This window comes from Zootermopsis nevadensis, unplaced genomic scaffold, assembly GCF_977971745.1.
Source record: "Zootermopsis nevadensis isolate Lab colony 2312 unplaced genomic scaffold, Znev_1.0 Znev_ptg000009l, whole genome shotgun sequence".
Classification (NCBI taxonomy): domain Eukaryota; kingdom Metazoa; phylum Arthropoda; class Insecta; order Blattodea; family Termopsidae; genus Zootermopsis; species Zootermopsis nevadensis.
The window spans coordinates 1,255,564-1,275,994 of NW_028259141.1; the positions used below are offsets into that span (position 1 = coordinate 1,255,564).

General features: G+C 38.7%; 1 protein-coding gene across 6 annotated transcripts in view; it reads left to right on the plus strand.

Moving 5' to 3' along the window:
* The window catches only part of LOC110837328 (sodium-coupled monocarboxylate transporter 1), a 41,408-nt gene extending 21,591 nt beyond the window's left edge, over positions 1-19,817 (plus strand). For 5 of the 6 annotated variants that reach the window (XM_087345401.1, XM_087345400.1, XM_087345399.1 and 2 more), the window contains exons 2-14: positions 1,518-1,833; positions 3,400-3,559; positions 3,879-3,996; positions 5,139-5,206; positions 7,097-7,251; positions 8,263-8,403; positions 9,855-9,963; positions 10,596-10,705; positions 11,535-11,718; positions 12,598-12,684; positions 13,237-13,424; positions 14,817-15,024; positions 15,478-19,817. In XM_087345401.1, the coding sequence (XP_087201527.1) occupies positions 1,583-1,833; positions 3,400-3,559; positions 3,879-3,996; positions 5,139-5,206; positions 7,097-7,251; positions 8,263-8,403; positions 9,855-9,963; positions 10,596-10,705; positions 11,535-11,718; positions 12,598-12,684; positions 13,237-13,424; positions 14,817-15,024; positions 15,478-15,627 (1,929 nt within the window). In that variant the 5' untranslated portion in view covers positions 1,518-1,582 and the 3' untranslated portion in view covers positions 15,628-19,817. Of the gene's footprint in view, positions 1-7; positions 721-1,517; positions 1,834-3,399; positions 3,560-3,878; positions 3,997-5,138; positions 5,207-7,096; positions 7,252-8,262; positions 8,404-9,854; positions 9,964-10,595; positions 10,706-11,534; positions 11,719-12,597; positions 12,685-13,236; positions 13,425-14,816; positions 15,025-15,477 lie in introns of those variants that run through there. The other variant, XM_087345403.1, reaches the window with a different exon arrangement.
* The last annotated feature ends 614 nt before the right edge of the window (positions 19,818-20,431 follow it).

A 20,431-nucleotide genomic window follows, 5' to 3' on the forward strand; every position in this document is an offset into this window, starting at 1 on the left:
CCCTTTCATTATATCTGGCCGCATTCATATCTTTGTCCAAGGTCGCAATGTCTTGGTCACTGACTGAGTCTCTTGAAAAACGGATAAGTTAATTTCTCCGCAAAACTGACTTAACAATAATCTCTCATTAAGTAGGATTTGAGGTTTTCAAGGCGGTCAGTCTGAAGATGGCAGTCTTCTGGGTCCTTGCTGCCTCCATCATCTGGGCGATGCCTCCGAAACGTCTGTAAACTTCTGCCAGACTACACGGCGGAACAACCCAGAAGACAGCCATGTCCATAATCTCTGCCGTGATTATTTTTAGAAAAGATGTATTTCACTTCTCGAAGAACAGTCCACAATGTCACGTGAAATGCATTTCAAAAGAGAGCACAGCACGTAACAAATACTTTTCCTTACTTTGATTGTATCTCGAATAATTATATCAAATTATCGACCCTCGGTTTTATGTATCGATAGTTTGGACAGTGCCTCATCACGCTGTGGACATTTCCAACACTTAATACGGCATTGTTCTTTTTCTGATTTCAGTTTGATTTATTTTTTGACAAATAGAACACGCCTTGGTAATTGGTTGCGTGATTTCTCGATCACTATTCTTGAACCATTTCATTAATAATTACGGCAGAGGGAAGTTCGAATTTTTAAAGTAGATTCCCTAACCTAACCTAACCTAAACAAGAAGACTGCACGCTATTGATTGGCAATTACTAATAGACGGTATGGAATTTCTGAATTAACTTTACTTAATAATAGAATAGCAATTGAGCTGAGCCGATTTCAGGAGAGTTTCAGTTAAAAATGCCAAATGAGAGACGTTAAAGATTAAAGACTTAAAACCTGAAATTAAAATAGAAAATCCAAAAAAAAATTTAACAATTAAAAAAAGGAAACGAAGAGAAATTCAAGATAATGTAAACTCATCAAGATTAATTAAATTTAATTCGAGTTGTCTTTAATCCACCGAAAACTTAATTTCGTCTAAATGATATTTAAATATTAATTTCCTACAACAAACAAATCACAGCACTTGTTCATTAAAAAAGCTAATTGTTTAAAGCAGTTTTAAGAAAATAGTTTCTCTTTATTTTGAGAATCATACGAAATCCATGCGTGGAAAACAGAGTTAGTCGTGTATTGTTTTAGCTGGTGGTACATACAGCTGCCTATGAGAGTTTAACTCTTAATATAAAAATATACAAAATTAAGTATATTTATTTACAGAAGTAAAATAAACATATAAAATAATGTGTCAAGAAAACAAAATATTATTAAATATTAAAATTCCTGTTGTCGATTCTTGATGCTTACATTCCACATATGACACGTTCGTTGTCGAGATCCATAATAAGTAAATTACAAACTTATTTCACTGTTGGTATTGTTATTAGTGCTGCCATCTTAATTATGAAGTGCAAGGCGCGGTTCTTCGGAACCCTAAAATGCACCACTTTAATGGAGGGTGCCTTTTGTATTTATCAGACTGTTTACAGTTTTGTCTGTCTGTCTCCCAACAGGGAGCTGAAGCGCGTCGTACAGCTGAGAAGAAAACAGAGAAGGCGCAGCGGCCGAAACCCGCAAGATGGCTTCACCCACGATAATGACAGAGATCCTGTACGGCGTGGACAACTTCTCCAACGACACCGATGCGTGCGGAAACCACAACAGATTCCACTGGCCTGATTACGTTATTTTGGCTGTCACGTTGATAATTTCTGCCGGCATCGGCCTGTTCTATGGGTGCTTTGGCCCGAAGCAGAAGACGGCGAGCGACTTCTTGCTTGGAGGAAGTTCGATGGGGACATTTCCTATGGCAATGTCTTTAGCGTCGAGGTTAGTGAGGTCTAAACTGTGAATTGCACAGTAGCTAAAGATTTAAGTACACAATTACATTGATATGTAAACTGAATCACAATCTGGAGAGCATCTCTCTCTTAAAATCCCTTTCTTAAACCAATTTTATTGTCGCGTTTATCGATATCTGGCAACGGGCGAAGAAATACTCTGTCTTTCATGGAACGCAAAGGTTCATAACCATTTTCCAAATATCCACCCTGAGACAGATGAATTCTGTCTAAATTCTAACTTCCTGTATTATTTAAGATCTATTCTAATATTATCCTGCCATCTAAGTCTAGTTCTGCAAAAAAAATAGTCTCTTTTCTTTGGGTATTGTGCCAAAATATCTTATATGGATTTCATATCTCCACCGTCTTCTGCCCGTTTCATCTTCCTTGATTTGATTATTCTTAATAATACACCTCTTACACTACCTGAAGTGTAGCGTGAGTCTACACTGTGTGTTGATGGGTGAATTTAATGTTCTTTCAGAATTACTGCTTTACATGGGACTGAAACTGAAGTGTATAAATTTTCTCAAAATACAGGGGACATGACATAAAAATTAAGTATAAAAAAATCTTTCTAATTCCGCGGCGCAGACCCCTTCTTGACGAGCTCGTAGCCACTCGGTCAGCCAAGAATCCCCCCATCTTTTACGGAACCTGAAAATTTATTACCATGTTCAAATGATCATTACATCGGTCTCTGTCCTGAGCCAGATGAATCTGATCCACATTCCAAATCTCACGTCCCTAAGATCCGTTTCTTCCGATCTGTGCCTCGGTCTTCTGAGTTGTCTCCTCCCTTCAGGTTTTCCAAACCAGAACCTTGTGTGCGTTACTCATCTTGCCCATGCAAGCTACGTGCATCACCCATCTTCTTTATTTCGGTGATGGGGTGAGACGTTGTTTGCGTGGAAATGTAGCCACCAACAGGCCCGTCATCCATCCCCTAGAGTGAACATGGCACACCGGTGGAATGATACTGACAGGTGAAACTGAAGAACTCGGAGAAAATCCTGTCCGGATGCCGTTTCGTGTGTCACGTATCTTACGTGGACTGACCTGGCAGTGAAGCTGGGTCACCATGGCACAGTCTCCGTCCTACAACTTGCGTTTGAAACTTCTTGTAATGCTGAATATTAAATGAAATTTTAAGAAAAATGAACTTCGGGTGTAGTATCACTTTGCAATAGTAGGCCGTTAAAGTAGAGCTGTCTCGCTATTCGCCACGCATGCGCTTTGGGGCAGAGGCGGTATAGCTCCTACTAGACGGGGCTGAGTTGTCAGCGTCGCACCCCAGCCGCGCTTTACCCCTCCGACCTGCAATAATTCTGCATTATAGCCAATGTGGTATATACATTGAATGTATTTGGGAATTTCATGTGCGGATGTTGTTTGTGTGGACCTTTCGACTCTTGTTTACGCCAGTCGAAGAGGGGATGAACCTATAAATTCTTCCCGGGTTGAGAAATTGTTAAAACGAGTTATTTAATTATTGAAGTATCAGAGTGAGAATCTTCAGCATTGCATCACTTAATTATTGAATTTATTGCAGTTTTATAACAGCCATTGAGTTACTAGGAAATCCAGCAGAAATGTATGTGTACGGGACTCAGTTCTGGATGACGTGTATCGCCTTCACGCTGGTGATTCCGATCACATCGCACTTCTACTTGCCTGTGTACAGACATCTGAAGCTCACGTCGGCATATGAGGTTGGTGTCGGCTTTTGCTGCCATCGAGTTTAAGAGTCTTTGATCTGGTTACTTCCTTTTTCAATAAACTATGCATTATAATATGAACAAATATGATTATTCATCAGAAAACTTGAAGGAAAGACCTGATTTTAGATGTTATTCTTTATCAGCCTTGCCCTCACATTGCAGTAGCATCCTGCTAAACCTTCGAACCTTGGAGTTGAATGCGTAAAGTGTTGTCGTAGATGAGACAACAGTCTTCAGATGCTCTTTAGTGATAATAACACTTGATAAGCAAAAGATATACAATAATAATGGATCTTCAATTGCATTGCAGTATTTGGAGATGAGATTCAATTCGTATGTCCGGACGTACGGAGCGGCCATGTACATGTTACAGATGATCCTGTACACGTCGGTCGCTGTGTACGCGCCTGCCTTAGCTCTGAGTCATGGTAAGAGTCGAATCATTTCTGCCTCTCATAGCTCAGAGCCCAACATGAAATGCGAAAGAATTAATCATTTTTCGCAAGGGGCAACCATTCGTAGTGGTGGGTTATGATCCCAAACGTTAGACCTGAAGCGGTGACGGATCCTGGTCTCGAAATAAGATGGTTCAGAGATAAAATATTGTTAAATTCCCCTAAGAGTCATTGACGATGATATATTGTTATTATTATGCCAGTGTTTCGTTGAATAGTAAAATATTTCTCTAATATTTTCTACCAGTTTTAGTGATCAGATAGTCATTTATTTATTTATTTATTTGTCTACGAATTTCTAAGAAAAATTTATATGTATGACATAACTTGATGTTTTAAAAGTGCTCTAACTCCTGTTCTGGATTCAGATATGAAACTCCAAGTCTCATTTTCTTAATGAGACAAACAGATGTTTGCGATCACACCATTTGACCCATCACTGTGACCTCCGTAAAATGTGATTCTTAAATTTTTAATGTAGTTTTAAATTGGGACTGCCGTAGTATCAGTTGGTGTGGAATAATGTAACTATTAAAATTATTTGTTGTCAGGATTTTTTACGTCGTCTGTTCTTTAAAACCACGACGTTTCGGAGGCTGGTTCTGTCTCCGTCTTCAGGTGAGAGGTACCTACTCTGTTGGGTCCCTTAGACTGGACAATGTAAATCGTGCAATAATTTCAACCTATCCACCCAAGTATGGGTTCTGTCAGTAGATTATATTACTTAAATGATAAAATAAAAATTATGAGACCGTTCATACAGCTCTGTAAGCGACCAGTTCTGAAACCATATAAAACCTGAAGACGGAGACAGAACCAGCCTCTGAAACGTCGTGGTTTTAAAGAACAGACGACGTAAAAAGTCCTGACAACAGATAATTTTAAGTGTAAACTACTGTCGTCAAAACCATTTAGAATTGAATGTAACTATTCATGTGGTAGAAGTTAAGGCGGCCTTACTTCAGTTATTCCACAAAAAAGATTTTAAATGAAGTGTCCGAAGTTGAGAATCCGGCGAAGTGGATCATATAACAAAATTCATGTTACATTGATTTTCTCACGTTACTTGCGTTATGTCATGCAACTGTTTTGTGATTTTGTTCTGCTCTCCGCAGTGACAGGGCTGAACACCTACATCGCCGTGTCTTGTATTTACATCGTCTGCATTTTCTATGCTTCACAGGTACGGGTGTTTGTGAACCTTTATTTAGTCTGTTAATCTTCCTTACTAATTTTGATAATTGACTTTACCTCAGCTCTTATGTCATTTTCTCTTTTGATGGATGTCGCATTGAAGATTTCTGTCTTCCGGGTTGTAGCGCCGTGTAGTCTAGGAGATTACCAACGTTTGAGAGGTCCTTGCTGCCTCCATCATCAGGGTGCCGTGATGATGGAGGCAGCAAGGCCCACGTGGGACTCGTACCAAAGGCATTTGGAAATGAGTACCTAAGTATGTACGTCATGAAATTTGAAAGAGGATGTGTAAATGTTGTCCGTTAAACATATGCAGTCCAGTAATATTTGTTAAAAAGCAGGAAGCATTGTTTATTGTCATCGTACGCATTTTCTCTTCGCATTATCCGTGACGCTGGAAATGCAAGTGAAGCATTTGTTTTACTTTTAATGACTTGTCGTTAATCGCCATTATGATTTAAAAGTTCCGTGTTCAAATGTGACCGTAGACAAATAATAATACTATTTGCAAAATGCACATACTTTGAAAATGTTCTTGTTTATTATTAATGGTTTATTTAATGATGAATTCAGTATCTCAGACAATATAGCATCGACGTTTGTTTATTAAAGTATTCAATTATAGTTTATATAATGTGTGTTAGCCCTCGAAAAGGCCTGTTTTCGGACCTGGCATCCATAATAAGATGTTCAAAATCCCTGAGCTTCAACCACAGATCTGATTCCCGTCTTCGCGGACTCTGGGATGAAGCAACTTGAACCTAAGTGACCAACTCAAGAGTCCAGACAGCATCCCTGTTTCTTGGAGGAAGGTCAGCCCACGTTTACCTCGCCTCACTATGTGTACTATCAATGGGGTTCATGTCAGTTGCTCCCGTTGGCCAGTCAGTGAGTCACTCCGGAAACACGTGAGAATTATGAGTGTGGGAATGTTGCTGTTGGGATAAAGCAGTCTTACGGAGGTCACTGCATTCTTTAAGGTGTACTTATATAGAGGGCCATCTCAGAGATATTCTGTAAGACGGAGTATTCCCGCCACTACATGGGAAATACGTGCCTTTTGTCAGATTTTAACACGGAACGTAAAATTAAGGTTGGCAATGGACAAGTTACAGAATGTAAAATAAAAAAACTTGCATCCCTGGCCAATTCAGCGAAAGTAATGAAGTGATAATATTGATGAAACCTAACCTACAGATTGTTTCTAATCATTAACAAAAGTTGTCTGACTGTATTTGTTTATAGACGAACAATACTTGCACATTCTCTTTTGAATATCGCGATCTACGTATTTAGGTATCCATTTTCATTTTATTTTGGTTTGAATTTCACATACAAATTCTGAAAAATCCGTCTGAATAATATATGAGTATTTTTGTTAATACAATTTCAACATTAGAAAGACAGTTACTTTAGAAAATACTTTACGCCGCTATCATGGCTTCGACTCACATACTTGACCTTCTCGTCAATGCTTAGTCGCCTGCCCTGCCAACTTGTCTGCCAAGGAATATAGAACTTTAAGCAAAGTGTAGTCTTTATCTTAAGTTTGGTCACACATCTTGGAAAAACTGTTAACATTAATTAACTTTTTTCTTCTTTAAATTAGGCATCTTTGTTTAATTCAGCCTAGTATAAATAATTATAATTAGTGGTGGGTATAGGAAAGCCAGATACAGGCAAATACAAGGGAATTATGAACAGAATTATGATACGAGCGGTACCTTTACATCAGTTCTGATTTTGTACTTCAGCAATTTTTTAATTACTTGATTTTTGTGGCTCAGAATGTGCACTATTAAATTCATTTGACATGTATAATCATTTTATGTTGAGTCATCAAATTATTAATTTTCCTGCTTACTGATTTCATTGACAGGGTGGCATGAAGGCCGTTATGATAACGGACACATTTCAAGCCGCTGTTTTGGTTGGCTCGATACTTGTGGTCCTGGGAGTGGGCGACAGGATGGCAGGAGGGTCAGGAGTTGTTTGGAACCATAACTCTGTTTCTGAGAGGATTGAGTTGTTCAAGTAAGTGCTTCAGGGATATTTGAACTAGAAAATCTGAAACTGCGGTAATTAATGGCCCTGTTTGAGATCTTCGCATGTCTTTCGGATTCTGTTATAATTATTCATACGATATCTCTCTTGCAAAAGTTTCCCCGTGTGATTTTCTTCACATTTAATACCTCGGTGATGATCAGGAAGAACTGGTATGAATCGGTTACTTGCGCATGCTGAAGATGTTAATCTACCGCCGAAACTCAACAGATACACTAGAAATGTAAAAATGCCAGTCACAGTGGCTGCACGGTCTAAGGCTTGGACCCTGGGACCGTGGGTTCAAGTCCCGCTCGAGGCATGGATGTTTGTCCGCGTCTTTCTGTGTTGTGCCTTGCGATGGGCCGATCCCTCGTCCGAGGAGTCCTACCAACTGTCTAAATAGATTAAGGAACCTCCAAAAGAGGCGGCCAAGACCGACACTGGGTTTTAGTGATGATGATAAGAAATGTAAAATGGTTGTGTCTTGAGTTTGATCTTCGGCATAATTATAATATAGGATTTTTAATAACCCTTTAAATGTGCAATGGTCAGTGTATGTACCATGCGTTTATCATTCAGTAACCCTGCACGTTCCTAACAGATTGGATTTCATATGATTCTCTGAGTTAAAAGGGATTGCTTCTGTAAACAGCATTCGCTGATTCTTATTTGCAATAGAGATTTGTTGTTTTTTAAAGATAGGAACAGGGTTTTCAAAAATTATTTAGAAGACGTTTGGGCTTCAAAGTGTTAATAAACTAAGGGCTAAAATATATGTAACTATAATTCAGCTTTCTCCAATTTATGATCTGAAGCTTATAAATACTTCTCGGGTTACCAGCCATATAAGGTGGTTTGATGGTTTAATGTTTCGAGAACCATCTTTGTCCTCGTGAAGAATTTATCTTGATCTCCAATTGTTTGATGCAATACGGAACTCTGCAGACCGGTTTTATCCAGACTGTCTGTTGTTTATGGTACTCATATTATTGTTTTCAGGATGGATCCCAGTCCCACAGTACGACATAGTTTCTGGTCGGTCGTGATTGGTGGAACATTCTATTGGTTGACAATGTTTTGCTCAAATCAAGCGTCAGTACAGAAGTATCTCTCGGTGGAATCTATTACACAAGCCAGACAGTAAGTTTCCTGTGTTCGTAAAGTGCATTCCCCTCCATTCAAACGAAATATCTCTTTCAGCACCAGAAACAGTTTGCGGTATTTCAGCTTCGCCAGTCTAACATACATTTTGTGCCAGAATATTTGTGTTAGTCCGTGCAGTGCAAGCAGGTTGTATTATAGATTTAAACAGACTGTCTTCTGGATTACAGTGTAATGCAGTAGAAGTTTACCAGACTACATTTGTGGCACTAAAACCTAGAAGACGGCCACCTTCATTAATCAAAACCATTAATGCCTTACAGTGGATGGATTGTAACTAAAATGCAATTATTAAGACTTTAGAGGTGAAGGGGGCTGAGTTTTTTTTATATTTAGTGGTTTGATAAGAAAGATTTATTTTAAGTGCTTAGAGATTTTGTCAGGTTTTGAAAAGCCAAATATAAAATACTATAAGCCTGAAGTAATGTTATATAAGAATTACCTCGCTCAAGTTCTGTCATTCTGTTTCGCCATGATTCCTTGCCGTCACGCGGAAAGTGAAAGTCAAGCTTTGTTTTGTTTTGTACAAACAGGAAGAGTTACGTTAATGGAGAGGTGTTTACGTGCGTATTTCAGAACGCAGCAGTCTCCTGTAAAACATGTATTGTGCGGACTCACCGAAGAGTTTGGAAAGGGGCCTTCGGCCTTCGACCAAACGTGACTAATTGAAATTTTGCCACTCGAATAAGAGAGGTTGCTCTTCACAGCGGATAGTTTTCTAAACAAGTCTTGCTTCATTTAGATGGAATTGTGAACCAGCGCGATGTTCAGTTCTGGGTTAGTGGGCATTGATGTTAGTTTCGTGAAAGAGAGAGAATTTTATGGCAAAAAGAACAATAAAGTATGGGTTGCCATATTGTGCTATGGCCATCTTGCATGACTTTGTGAATTTATGTGGTGTTTCTCAGTGGATTGTGCAAGACCGAGCCAGGCCACACGTGGTTAGAAAAATTTTGTGCTCTTTCGTTTCGGAAACTTTGGCCTTCTGGTGTTTCTTTGCCATTTTCTGGGTCATCATGATTTTTCACTGTTGTGGTCGTACAAGGACGTCATCTCTCATGTAACCGTACTGGAATTATACTTAATGTGTTATGTGCTGAGTAAACTTCGGATGGTTTTCTGATTATGTGATCACAGGGGCTGTGACGTTTAAATTGACGGACATTTCGTACTACATTTTACAAAGGTCTGGATTTTTTAACACCAGAAAAATTTCAAAGATTTAATAGGGAAAACTTACAAATCTTTTTAATACAAACTTTTTATAATTTCACATTTCATAATATTAAGATGGTTTTGACATTATTTATGCTTATGTAAATAAAATACGTGAACAGTTCTAAGACGTGTGTATGCTGCTAGTCATCCGTCCTAAACGTTTTAAATGTACTGTCAAGTTTCTATTTTTATGATTGTTTTAATGTTTGCAGAGCCTTGTGGGTCAGTTGTGGTGGCCTGATTTTGATTTTCACCATAAATTTCTACACGGGAATGATCATGTATGCCGCATACCATGACTGTGACCCCCTTAAGAATAGTGTGAGTAATGCAGTCGTATTTAACATTTTGTGGTCATTCGGTACTTGGGGACAGCCCACGGTTATTTACAGTTTTGTACGTATTATGATTATATAAAGAGTGGTTTTTCCGCCTTAGTTTGTGAATATTCCTTGCTTGAATCTTGACTTGGGAACAGAATACAACTTCTATTTTCATTTTGCTTCTTTGGAAATAGGCTGTGACTAGTCCCCCCCCCCCCTCCCCTCACATGATAATTTTCTTATGTTATCTGTTGCAATGTCAAAGGTCTAACTCAGGCTAAGAGCAGGAAGGGGTAGGCTGAATTACTTAGAAGCTCAAATCATATAATATAATTACATGAAAATATTTTTAAGTTGTAGTTCATGAAGACAAGCAAATTTCTTTAGAATCTCATGATATATGTCGACTTGAACGGTACTATAAAATAAATATCAAAACAAAAAGAACATTTTGTGAAAATGTTGATATTCAAAAGAAGATTTAGGAAAATCCACGTTCTTCGTAAATAAAATTTACGCTAAAAAAAAGTTAGCTAATTACAATTGAAGAATGAGCCCAAGACAGTCAATTGTCAACTCGACATGATGTACCCTGTGGCGTACTTTCTTTATTTGCAATTTATCTTTCAGGAAATTACAGCACGTGATCAGCTGCTTCCTTTGTACGTGATGACTTACATGGGACATTTACAAGGTGTGCCTGGCTTGTTTGTAGCAGGAATATTTAGTGCATCTCTTGGGTAAGTATTAAATGTTTCCAGTGCTGACTAGTCCTTACAGTTCTGTTCTATGACTAGTCTTTCGTAGACGTAATACGAGGCGCGTCCTCAAAGTAAGTTTCCCTGGGGCCGTTTACAGAAACAAAACACAATTTCATGGAAATATTTATTGCAACAGATACAGCAAGTGTCCAGCTATTTTTCAACATATTCGCCACCGGAATTGAGACATTTGTCATACCGTGGGACCAACTTTTGAATACCTGTGTCGTAGAAGTCTGCCGCCTGGGATTGGAACCACTGTGTGACAACCATCTCCGCCTCTCTGTCATTCTCAAAATGCTGACGCTGACCGGACAGGAATTTCTTGAGGTGTAGGAAAAGATGGAAATCACTGGGAGCGAGGTCCGGGCTGTAGGGTGAATGATTAAACACCTCCCAGCTGAACTCCTGCAGGAGACTTGCTGTCCGTCGAGCCGTGTGCGGCCTAGCGTTATCACTGACCGCACCTCACAGTCGGCGGGAGCTGGAATAAGAACCTCCATCTTCAACAGCTGCAACGATGCTACTGTGAGAACGCGGGAGGTGCCGTTAGTGCATGCGCCATGCTACGTCATTGCTCTATCACGTACGCACAGTCGCTTCGCGCAATATAAGGTTTGCTAGCTGTGGGACGAGTGGGAAACTTACTTTGAGGACGCGCCTCGTAGAAACAAAAATTTCTCCAAAAAATGCATTCTGCCAACAGCGATGAGGCAGTACAGGCCTAAGTGTAGTGTGTGCACGCGCGCACGCAAATAGGTGTAAATGGGCATGTAGGATGTGTTTGTCATCAGTATGCAAATTTCAGCACAGTGGCTTCAGCTCTGAACTCCCTGACAGCTGTGATGGTGAAAGACTTTATCCACGGAGCACTCAAATGGGAATTGCCCGAGCAGCAGGGAGCGAAAATAGGAAAATGGATTTCCTTCATCTTTGGGCTGCTCAGCTTCGGGCTCGTGTTTGTCGTGGAGCAGATGGGGAGCGTGCTCCAGGTACGGGAACCAGCAATCAAGCTGGACAACTTAGAGACAAAACTTCTAACGTGTATCTTACAAAAAAAAAAAAAATTCTGGGGGACTAACATTCATCACTGAACCTTTTGTTGTTATCCTCAGGTCTTCCCAGTAAATGACGGAATTGTACCTTGTAAGAGGTCGAAATATTTTACTCCTGTCTAATAATTAACCATTTGTGCCCATTTTTACATCTTCCTTTGTACCTATAACCTCTTAAGTTACCATACAACCGTTCAATCTGCAGTTTATTTATCCTGTTTTAGAAATGAATTAATCCCCGTAATTGAAGTGATGGCCCCGATTGGGTGGTAGAGGGAAAAATTGTGATTTTAGCCTCAACGTTCATAGAAATATAACTGCAGCAGATGACGCACCACAGTTTGGATGCACTGTAATTTATAAAATGTAATATTAACAGTAGTCCCGCGCCGTAGCCGCGCGGTCTGAGGCATCATGCTTCGGACCGGCGATACGGAATGCGCGCTGATTCGAGTCTCGGGGGAGAAGAAATTTTCTCATGAGCTTTCGAACGGTGCCAACCCAGCATCGTGAGGAAATTGGGGAGCTACAATGAGTAGCTTAATCCAGTCAGGAAAGCTAGCAAAGGCTGGGGGTTCGTCGTGCTGACTACACGTCACCCTGTATCTGGTTGGATGATCGTTCCTCTATGCTTAGGCATGTGAACGTGAGGCCAGCAGTCAAGCTAGTCGGCTTTGGCTCTCTGGAGCTGCTACGCCACGGATTTAATTTTAGTATTAACAGTGGACAGGCTAATAATATGATATTCTCACAATCATAAAAATTTGAATCTTTTATAGAATACCGCCACTTAGCACAGATATGTTATTATTTCAGATAGCTCTCAGTTTCAATGGAATGGTTGGAGGAATAACACTTGGGTTGTTTTCGCTTGGAATGTTCTTCCCTTGGTCAAATTCTAAGGTAAGATCTGAATATTTGCCAGAAATTAGAGTTTTGAACACAAATAACTGCATTTCATTTTCTCGAACACAGAAGTAAAATCATTGGCCTTGTTAAATTTAGCGTTCAGCATTTTCCTTATAGCGTACTGGGCATGCGACATGTTATCTCTTGCTGAACCACCCCATAATAAATTTTATTATTATATTATTACAATCAAAACAACAATAACAACCATGAATAAGAAGACTGTGCAAGTACATTCATAATTTGTGTATTACGTGTGTAGTGTAGATACTTTTAATAACATTGACTATCATTTATGACAATGTCCAATGTAATTTCAGTAAAACAAGCCGTTATTTTATCGTCTTTGTTTATTTAGAAGTTTTCAGTAGTAACTAAGAAAACATTCAGACTTTCTTACATGTGTTGTTAATTTTATCTCTGTAAATTGCCTGATAACCTAACTGAATCTAATTATGTTTATTAACATTTTTAAAAATGAGAAAAATGGTCTTAATTCCAAATGGCATGATTTCTTATTCATGAAGGGGTGTGTTCTGATTGCAGGGTGCATTGTGTGGGGCTGCCATAGCAACGGGTTTGGTTGTGTGGATCGGAATTGGCACGCAGATTGCACTGGCTAGTGGGGTAATCGTGTACGAAGAAAAGTTTACCACGGTATCAGGTTGTGCGTGTGAAAATGTGACTGAAGTTCCTTATACAACACTCCCAGACATCCAAATCCAGGAAACAAGGTAAGTGTGTCGTTACTGATATGGTAGTAGGTTTTGATGTTCTCTTGACATCCAGTGTGAAGATGGCTGTCGTCTGGGTTGTAGGACCGTGTATTCTGCTGCCTCCATCATCAGGGTGACTCATCGCCCTTCTACCATTCTACATGGCAAGGCAAACCAGAAGACTCTAAAGTGGTTTAGTATTTATGTATTAAATAATTCACTGTGGGGCCCAGAATATGCTATGGAATAAATATGTGTTTTACTAAAGTGGATTTCCAGTTTTTGAATTTATTTATGTAATTTTTCTTGTCATTTTATGTTTTTTTTTTTTTTTTTTTTTTTTTTGTGTTTGTAGTGTGAAAATCAGTGGGGAATGATTTGTTTTCTATGTATGCGTCTTACCAGCTTTTTTTAATTTTTTCAACAATTTTCTATTTTCCTTCAATACATGCTGTTGCAGAAGTACAGCACTGAAACAAATAAGCTGTGGCACAGGTTACAGTTATTTTAAAATTTGTGGAATGTCCACTCTTGTTTAAATTGGGCTCAAGCAACCGTGAAACTGTTTTATGTAATACAGATGTCAAAGATGATTTGTGTTTGTTCATTATTACGTACGTATCAAACGGGCTCCTCACGGTATCATTTTGGATCTTCCCCAGAGCAATTAGAAACACTGAATTTATTCTGCAAGTGATGTGATACGTAAGCCGTTTCCATGCTGAAGCTGATAATACGAGGCGCGTACTCAAAGTAAGTTTCCCTAGGGCCGTTTACAGAAACAAAACACAATTTCATGGAAATATTTATTGCAACAGATACAGCAAGTGTCCAGCTATTTTTCAACATATTCGCCACCGGAATTGAGACATTTGTCATACCGTGGGACCAACTTTTGAATACCTGTGTCGTAGAAGTCTGCCGCCTGGGATTGGAACCACTGTGTGACAACCATCTCCGCCTCTCTGTCATTCTCAAAACGCTGACGCTGACCGGACAGGAATTTCTTGAGGTGTAGGAAAAGATGGAAATCACTGGGAGCGAGGTCCGGGCTGTAGGGTGAATGATTAAACACCTCCCAGCTGAACTCCTGCAGGAGACTTGCTGTCCGTCGAGCCGTGTGCGGCCTAGCGTTATCACTGACCGCACTTCACAGTCGGCGGGAGCTGGAATAAGAACCTCCATCTTCAACAGCTGCAACAATGCTACTGTGAGAACGCGGGAAGTGCCGTTAGTGCATGCGCCATGCTACGTCATTGCTCTATCACGTACGCACAGTCGCTTCGCGCAATATAAGGTTTGCTAGCTGTGGGACGAGTGGGAAACTTACTTTGAGGACGCGCCTCGTATATGTCGCGTGAACTTCGGAGAGATCATCCGAAGGCTGACGTGTCTTGCTTTTTTGTTCAGGTGGTGGTTAGAACTGTACAAGTTATCGTACTTGTGGTATTCACTGCTTGGCTTCCTCACCACAATTATTGTGGGTCTGGTATTCAGCATCCTAACTGGATCACTAGACTCCTGTCATCTGGACGAAGATCTCATGTCTCCGCCAGTTAAAAGATTGCTCGAGTCGCTACCCAGCAATATCAAGCGGATGCTGAGACTATCCGAGGAGGTAAGAGGCTTTGATTGTAGTCGGTGGACACCTGTGTGCGCTTTAAAATTCATTTATCCGTGACAGTAATTTATTTTGCCTTCCGTAATATTAGTAATGACAGTCGTACTTCTGGACATATCGGAACAATCACTCCTACATCTAGGACCGATATGTACATCTTATAAAATTTAAGAAAAAACAACACCTCGCTCAAAATTGAAAAACAAATGGCATGAAACATCACCAAATGGAATCATATTTGAGTTTTAAGTTCGTAAATCTTTTACACCTGATGATGGTTTTATAAAAACTGAAACATGTTGTATAAAGGATGTTCCAAAATGTAAATAGATCAATCGATATGGAACATCAATGATATTTTATTATCTTAATTATAAGAAATTTTAAATATTGTGATAAGACGGATTAAAATAAATAATTTTATTTCATACACACTGAATATTTTTACAGATCAAAGAGAGTACAGTACTCGGCAAGAGCGAAGAAAAACAAGCTTCCTACAAATCGGTGGAGTTCACTGGAGTACAGAACCTCAGTTTCATTTCAGAAGATGAACACCAGAGAGGAACAGATAAGACCGATAGCGATTTGAAAGTCTGATGTTGAGTAAACTTCGTGATTAGTCCAGTTTGAAATTGCCATGTAATGCTGACTGACTAACTTTTATATAATTTAACACGTTAACCATCCAAGAAGTATTGTGATAAGACATAAGCCGTAATAGATAAGTTATATTTAATCAGTTTTCAATAATTTATAATGCCGTAGATAAATAGGAAATTGTTTTCAGTCTTCCACAGCGGACAATTATGAATTTGTGTGTGACTCATAAAGAACAAAATGTTTACATTAATTACAGTTTGTTTAGGTTTTGTAAGCAACGTCTGATAACAAGACAAAGCGCACTGTGACTACAGCATGAAATATTAGTCAGTAGCCTTCCTTACAAATAAAATTACAGGTATATTAATTCATCCAAAGGAATATATGAACCTTCGGAAATTACGTGGGGATTTCTGTTTTTAAATTTTCCTTCTACATTAAATTTATCAGTCGATCATTCTGGCCTCGTTGTCTAGTCATGGGTTTTGGTTGCTGTAATACTGGAGTCATGAGTTTGAATCCCACTCGAGGCATGATGCCATTCCCTATAGGTCACAGGTTGGCCTCCAAATGAAGGGGTTGTACCAAACGTTGAAAATGTTTTGAAAATTTGGCTAAGCCTCGGAGAGGCTATACAGTAGTGCTTATGTGGTGATTTTACAAAACGTATCAGAATTATTCTTCTTTGTATGATGTGTCCACTTACTTGTGGGTCGTAGGATAGTATGGGATGAAATAATGACTGATTACAGCTTTGTCCAAAAAAAGAGTTAGGCTATTTTACTGTAACTTTGTTCTGCGCATATATGTCAACAGAAATCAGGTGGTGTCTTGTGTGGCCCATGTTGAAAAGACAGGTTGCAAGCGTGAATATTGCCTTGTTCTTAGATGTTGCCAGCACTGCGGGTACTGATCCTGTAAAATTCATGTGCAATTATTTGTAACATTTGAAGATGGCTGTTTTCTGTTGTGCCATAAAGTCTGGTAGAAACTGGCAAGTGTTTCGAAGGTGCTTGCCTTCCTGTTGATGCAGACAGAAAGCACCTCTGAAATGTCGGTCAATTTCTGTCAGAATTGATTGCGCGGCGTATCAAAAGACGGGCTTCTTCGTTCTTGTCACCGTGAGATTGTGAAGTCTGACCATTTGTAACACTGTAATGTGTATAATATTAACCCTTTTAGTGCCAATTTCCAATGATACTTTATTTGAAAAGTTGATGAATGTACAAATACCAAGGAAAAATAATCGCTACACTCTGTGTCATCTCAGGTATACAGCGTAATTGTTACAAGTGTTGCCATTTGCGTCTGCCGCCATGATGAGGCGGCATTTAGCAATTGAAAATGGCACGTGACAGAATGATGTAATAAATGCTGGAATAGTGTGTTAATGTAACTTATCTTGGCACTAAAGTAATTACAGTCAGTATTTTATCAGAATTAATATTTTTTTTTGTTCCAACTTTTTCTTCTCACTTGTACATATTTTATGGTCACAATAATTTATTCTTATTATATCTACACGCCATTACAGTGCCACGCTTTGTCCGCCACTAGTACTTATTTTAAAAAGGGAATGACTGTGAATTTAAACCCCCTTCCAGAATATCTTCAACGCGATACAGACCGATGCTTTGCCCCATGAAAGAGAGAGATAGTTGGCAAAAAAATTTTGCTGACTTTCACTTTAATAGAGCTGTTTATTCTTGGTTCTGATGTACCAGATATCTTGGAATGTTACCTGTCAGTGTATGCAGTTTATTATGGGTACTGCTTCCATTTTCAAGTCATTGCGCTGCCCAGAAGCAGGTATATTTACTATAACTGCGTGAATTTGGAGTGTTGCCTTTTACTGCCCCCCCCCCCCCCCCCCCAATCTTTGGTTGGCTGACAACCAATATTTGTTTTTGTAACAGTCGGTGAAACTCAGAGATATCTTGCACTGAATTTGTTAACACAGAATTGTTAGTATGCAGTATTTTTAGAAATGAATATTTGTATAGCTTATGAAAACAAAATGGCGTTGCACTTTGTGTGATTTGATTATAATGCTTAATGGTACATACGAATTACCACAGATGTTGAAATGTGGTAACTGGCGGGAGTCTCATTTTACCAGGTGATTCCCTTTGAAATTGCGTAGGTAATTTCTGTTGCAAGGCTTCCAGAGTACAATGTGATGGTGACCGTTCATAAAGGGGCATTGTATCAAGGTTTGACTGTACTACATATGCGTAAATTATGATAACGAAATACTTGGTATTTTAAATTAATTGTGGTCTTTTGGGTTGTGACTCCATGCAATCTTGTAGTCAGTTACAAACGTTTCAGATAAACCTGTTGCCTCTATCTTGACGATGACTGTACGGTGTCATGACCCAGAAGACTACGATCCGAATGTTCACTGCTATGAAAATCTCTCATCTCACATTCATTTTTTCTTGTTTTAAAAAAAAAAAGGTCCAATTGTCCTAAAAATCCGAAAAATGTACGTTGCTTAACCTGCTTCTAAATCGTGCCGACTTTATCGTTTTGCATTGGGAAATTCTTCAGAAAATTGTCGGGATGTTTAATTCTGAAACCCTTTACGTGACTGGCAACTGATACTTCTGAATGTGGCATCAATTCTACTTCTTTACATGTGCTCTTGCCCAGTTTAGTTGCTTGCATTTTCTTTATCGTGTTTTTATTATGAAATTTTTACGAAAAAACTGCGTAAATTGCGTGATGTACAAATAAGCATACATTTATTCTTTTCCGTGCTTTTTGCTTTTAAAAAATCTGGTCAATTTAAAGTAAATTGTTTGAAGTAATAGAAGGAGGACAATGAAACAACATCAGTGGTACTTGTCAGATGCGTCATCATTATACATGCTGCTCTGATTTTTTTAGTCTTTCGGTCGTACTATAGACATTTTTATTTTGAATCATATTAAAAAAATTTACAAGCCATTATTTTGTGTTGCACAAAATTCCAGCTTTAAAATGGTTGAAGTCCAATAACCTGGCTTGCCAATTAAAGGTGCATGAGCCATCTTGTATCAGTGAAGTTCAATGGAAAGAAAAACTGGAATATTGTACGACTGTATTGTGTCGTAACAATATTTGTCACTTGCATTGTACTTTAATGTAACTAAGGAAATACATGGAACAGAGTCACTTGGGAGCTAACAGCTCCAAGCTAGTCAAGAAACCTCATTGAATGGAATTTGAATGTTTATTACAATGTTTACAAAAGAATGTCGTAGTCCATATCCTGAGCCGAATTAATCCAGTTGTCCCCTCATCATTTTTTTTAAGATCCAATTTAATGTTACCCTGACACGCATGCCAACATCTTCGAAACGATCCCTTCCGTTCAGGATTTCTGCCTAAAATTTTGTATGTATTCCTGTGTAACGAGGTGGATTTTTTACGGTGAGGAGATGTAGCCCCCAAATCCACTTGTCAGGTGTCAGCAACTTCTTGTCCAGCATATTTGCAGCCACATCTGGAGACTTTGTCCTCCACCCACAACCCATGGACGTCGATGAACTTAATATATTATAATTAATTACAGTAAACTGCAGTAATACTTAAACCTATTCAAGTAAAGACAATATGCGTGATAATAAATGTGGCTTTTCCTCTGTATTCAGTATTGTTATTGCGACCTGAAAAGTTTTCTTTTTCCCCCAAATACTGTCATTTTTTACCTGCAGTATGGGCCAATCTACTGCCTAAGCTCCACGCCTGCAGTGGCATGAAAATATCAAAATTTTATAACTGTTTGATAGAGCTGCACGCTCTGCCCTCTGAACGACTTAACGCGTGAAAAAAGGAATTGAAATTAAGTGATCATCCAGCATCAGGATTCAGCGATGCAATAAGGGATTAATCTGAGGAGTGCGTTTCGATGTCTTTATGTCCGCTGTCATAGAACAGTTGCATTTCGTATGGTCTTCATGATACAAGAGTATTTTTATCATGTACTTTTAAACATGTTTGTAGTTGATTATTAATATTTGATATTTCTTACTTTTTACTGTTTTAGTAAGCACAGTATGTGAAAAGTACAAGATTTTATTGTAGTTGTATTGTATTTGTTGTTAAATCCTGTCTACGATCAATATTTATTCAATAAAGATAGTTAAAATAAACATAACTGTTGACTGCAGTGTTTATAATAAAATGTTCATTGTAAAGTCTGACCTTGTCTTTATGTGGTACACGCACTGTTACTCATAATGAAGTGTTGACTTATTAACATATTAAATTGGGGTGAATGAGTATCAGTAGAGAATGCTCTGGTCTCACTAGGAGCATGCTGGAGGAATATAAAAAAAATTGACAGCGGAACCACGGTTGCGGAGAATCTGATGTAAATACGTCTCTGTATTTAAATTATATTTAAGCAATAAATACAATGAAAAGTAGCTGAATGTAATGTAATGTAAGTAAATGTAATGTCAAAATTATCTAGTCTACGACGCACTTCTTCTACAAGCGATTCACAGCTCGGCTCTTTCCGCAATAACGAGAGCGGCTTGTTGACTGCAGTAACCGTTGTTATCGATTTGTCGATACGGATCTTACACATTTTCGTTACACGTTTTCCTTTCGCTTTTTTGCCGAATGATCCTTTCCGTATAGACGTATTTATGTCAAAAAAATGTTTTCTCCGTTCAATAAAAGTTCTAATGTTTGCTTGGACTCTGCTGTATGAATTATGTAGCTTACCTGCCAATAGTGTTTGATTTTAAAAAAAAAATTGTTTTTTGTGGTTATTTTGATATTTTTCTTAAGTGAACAATGAGGTTAT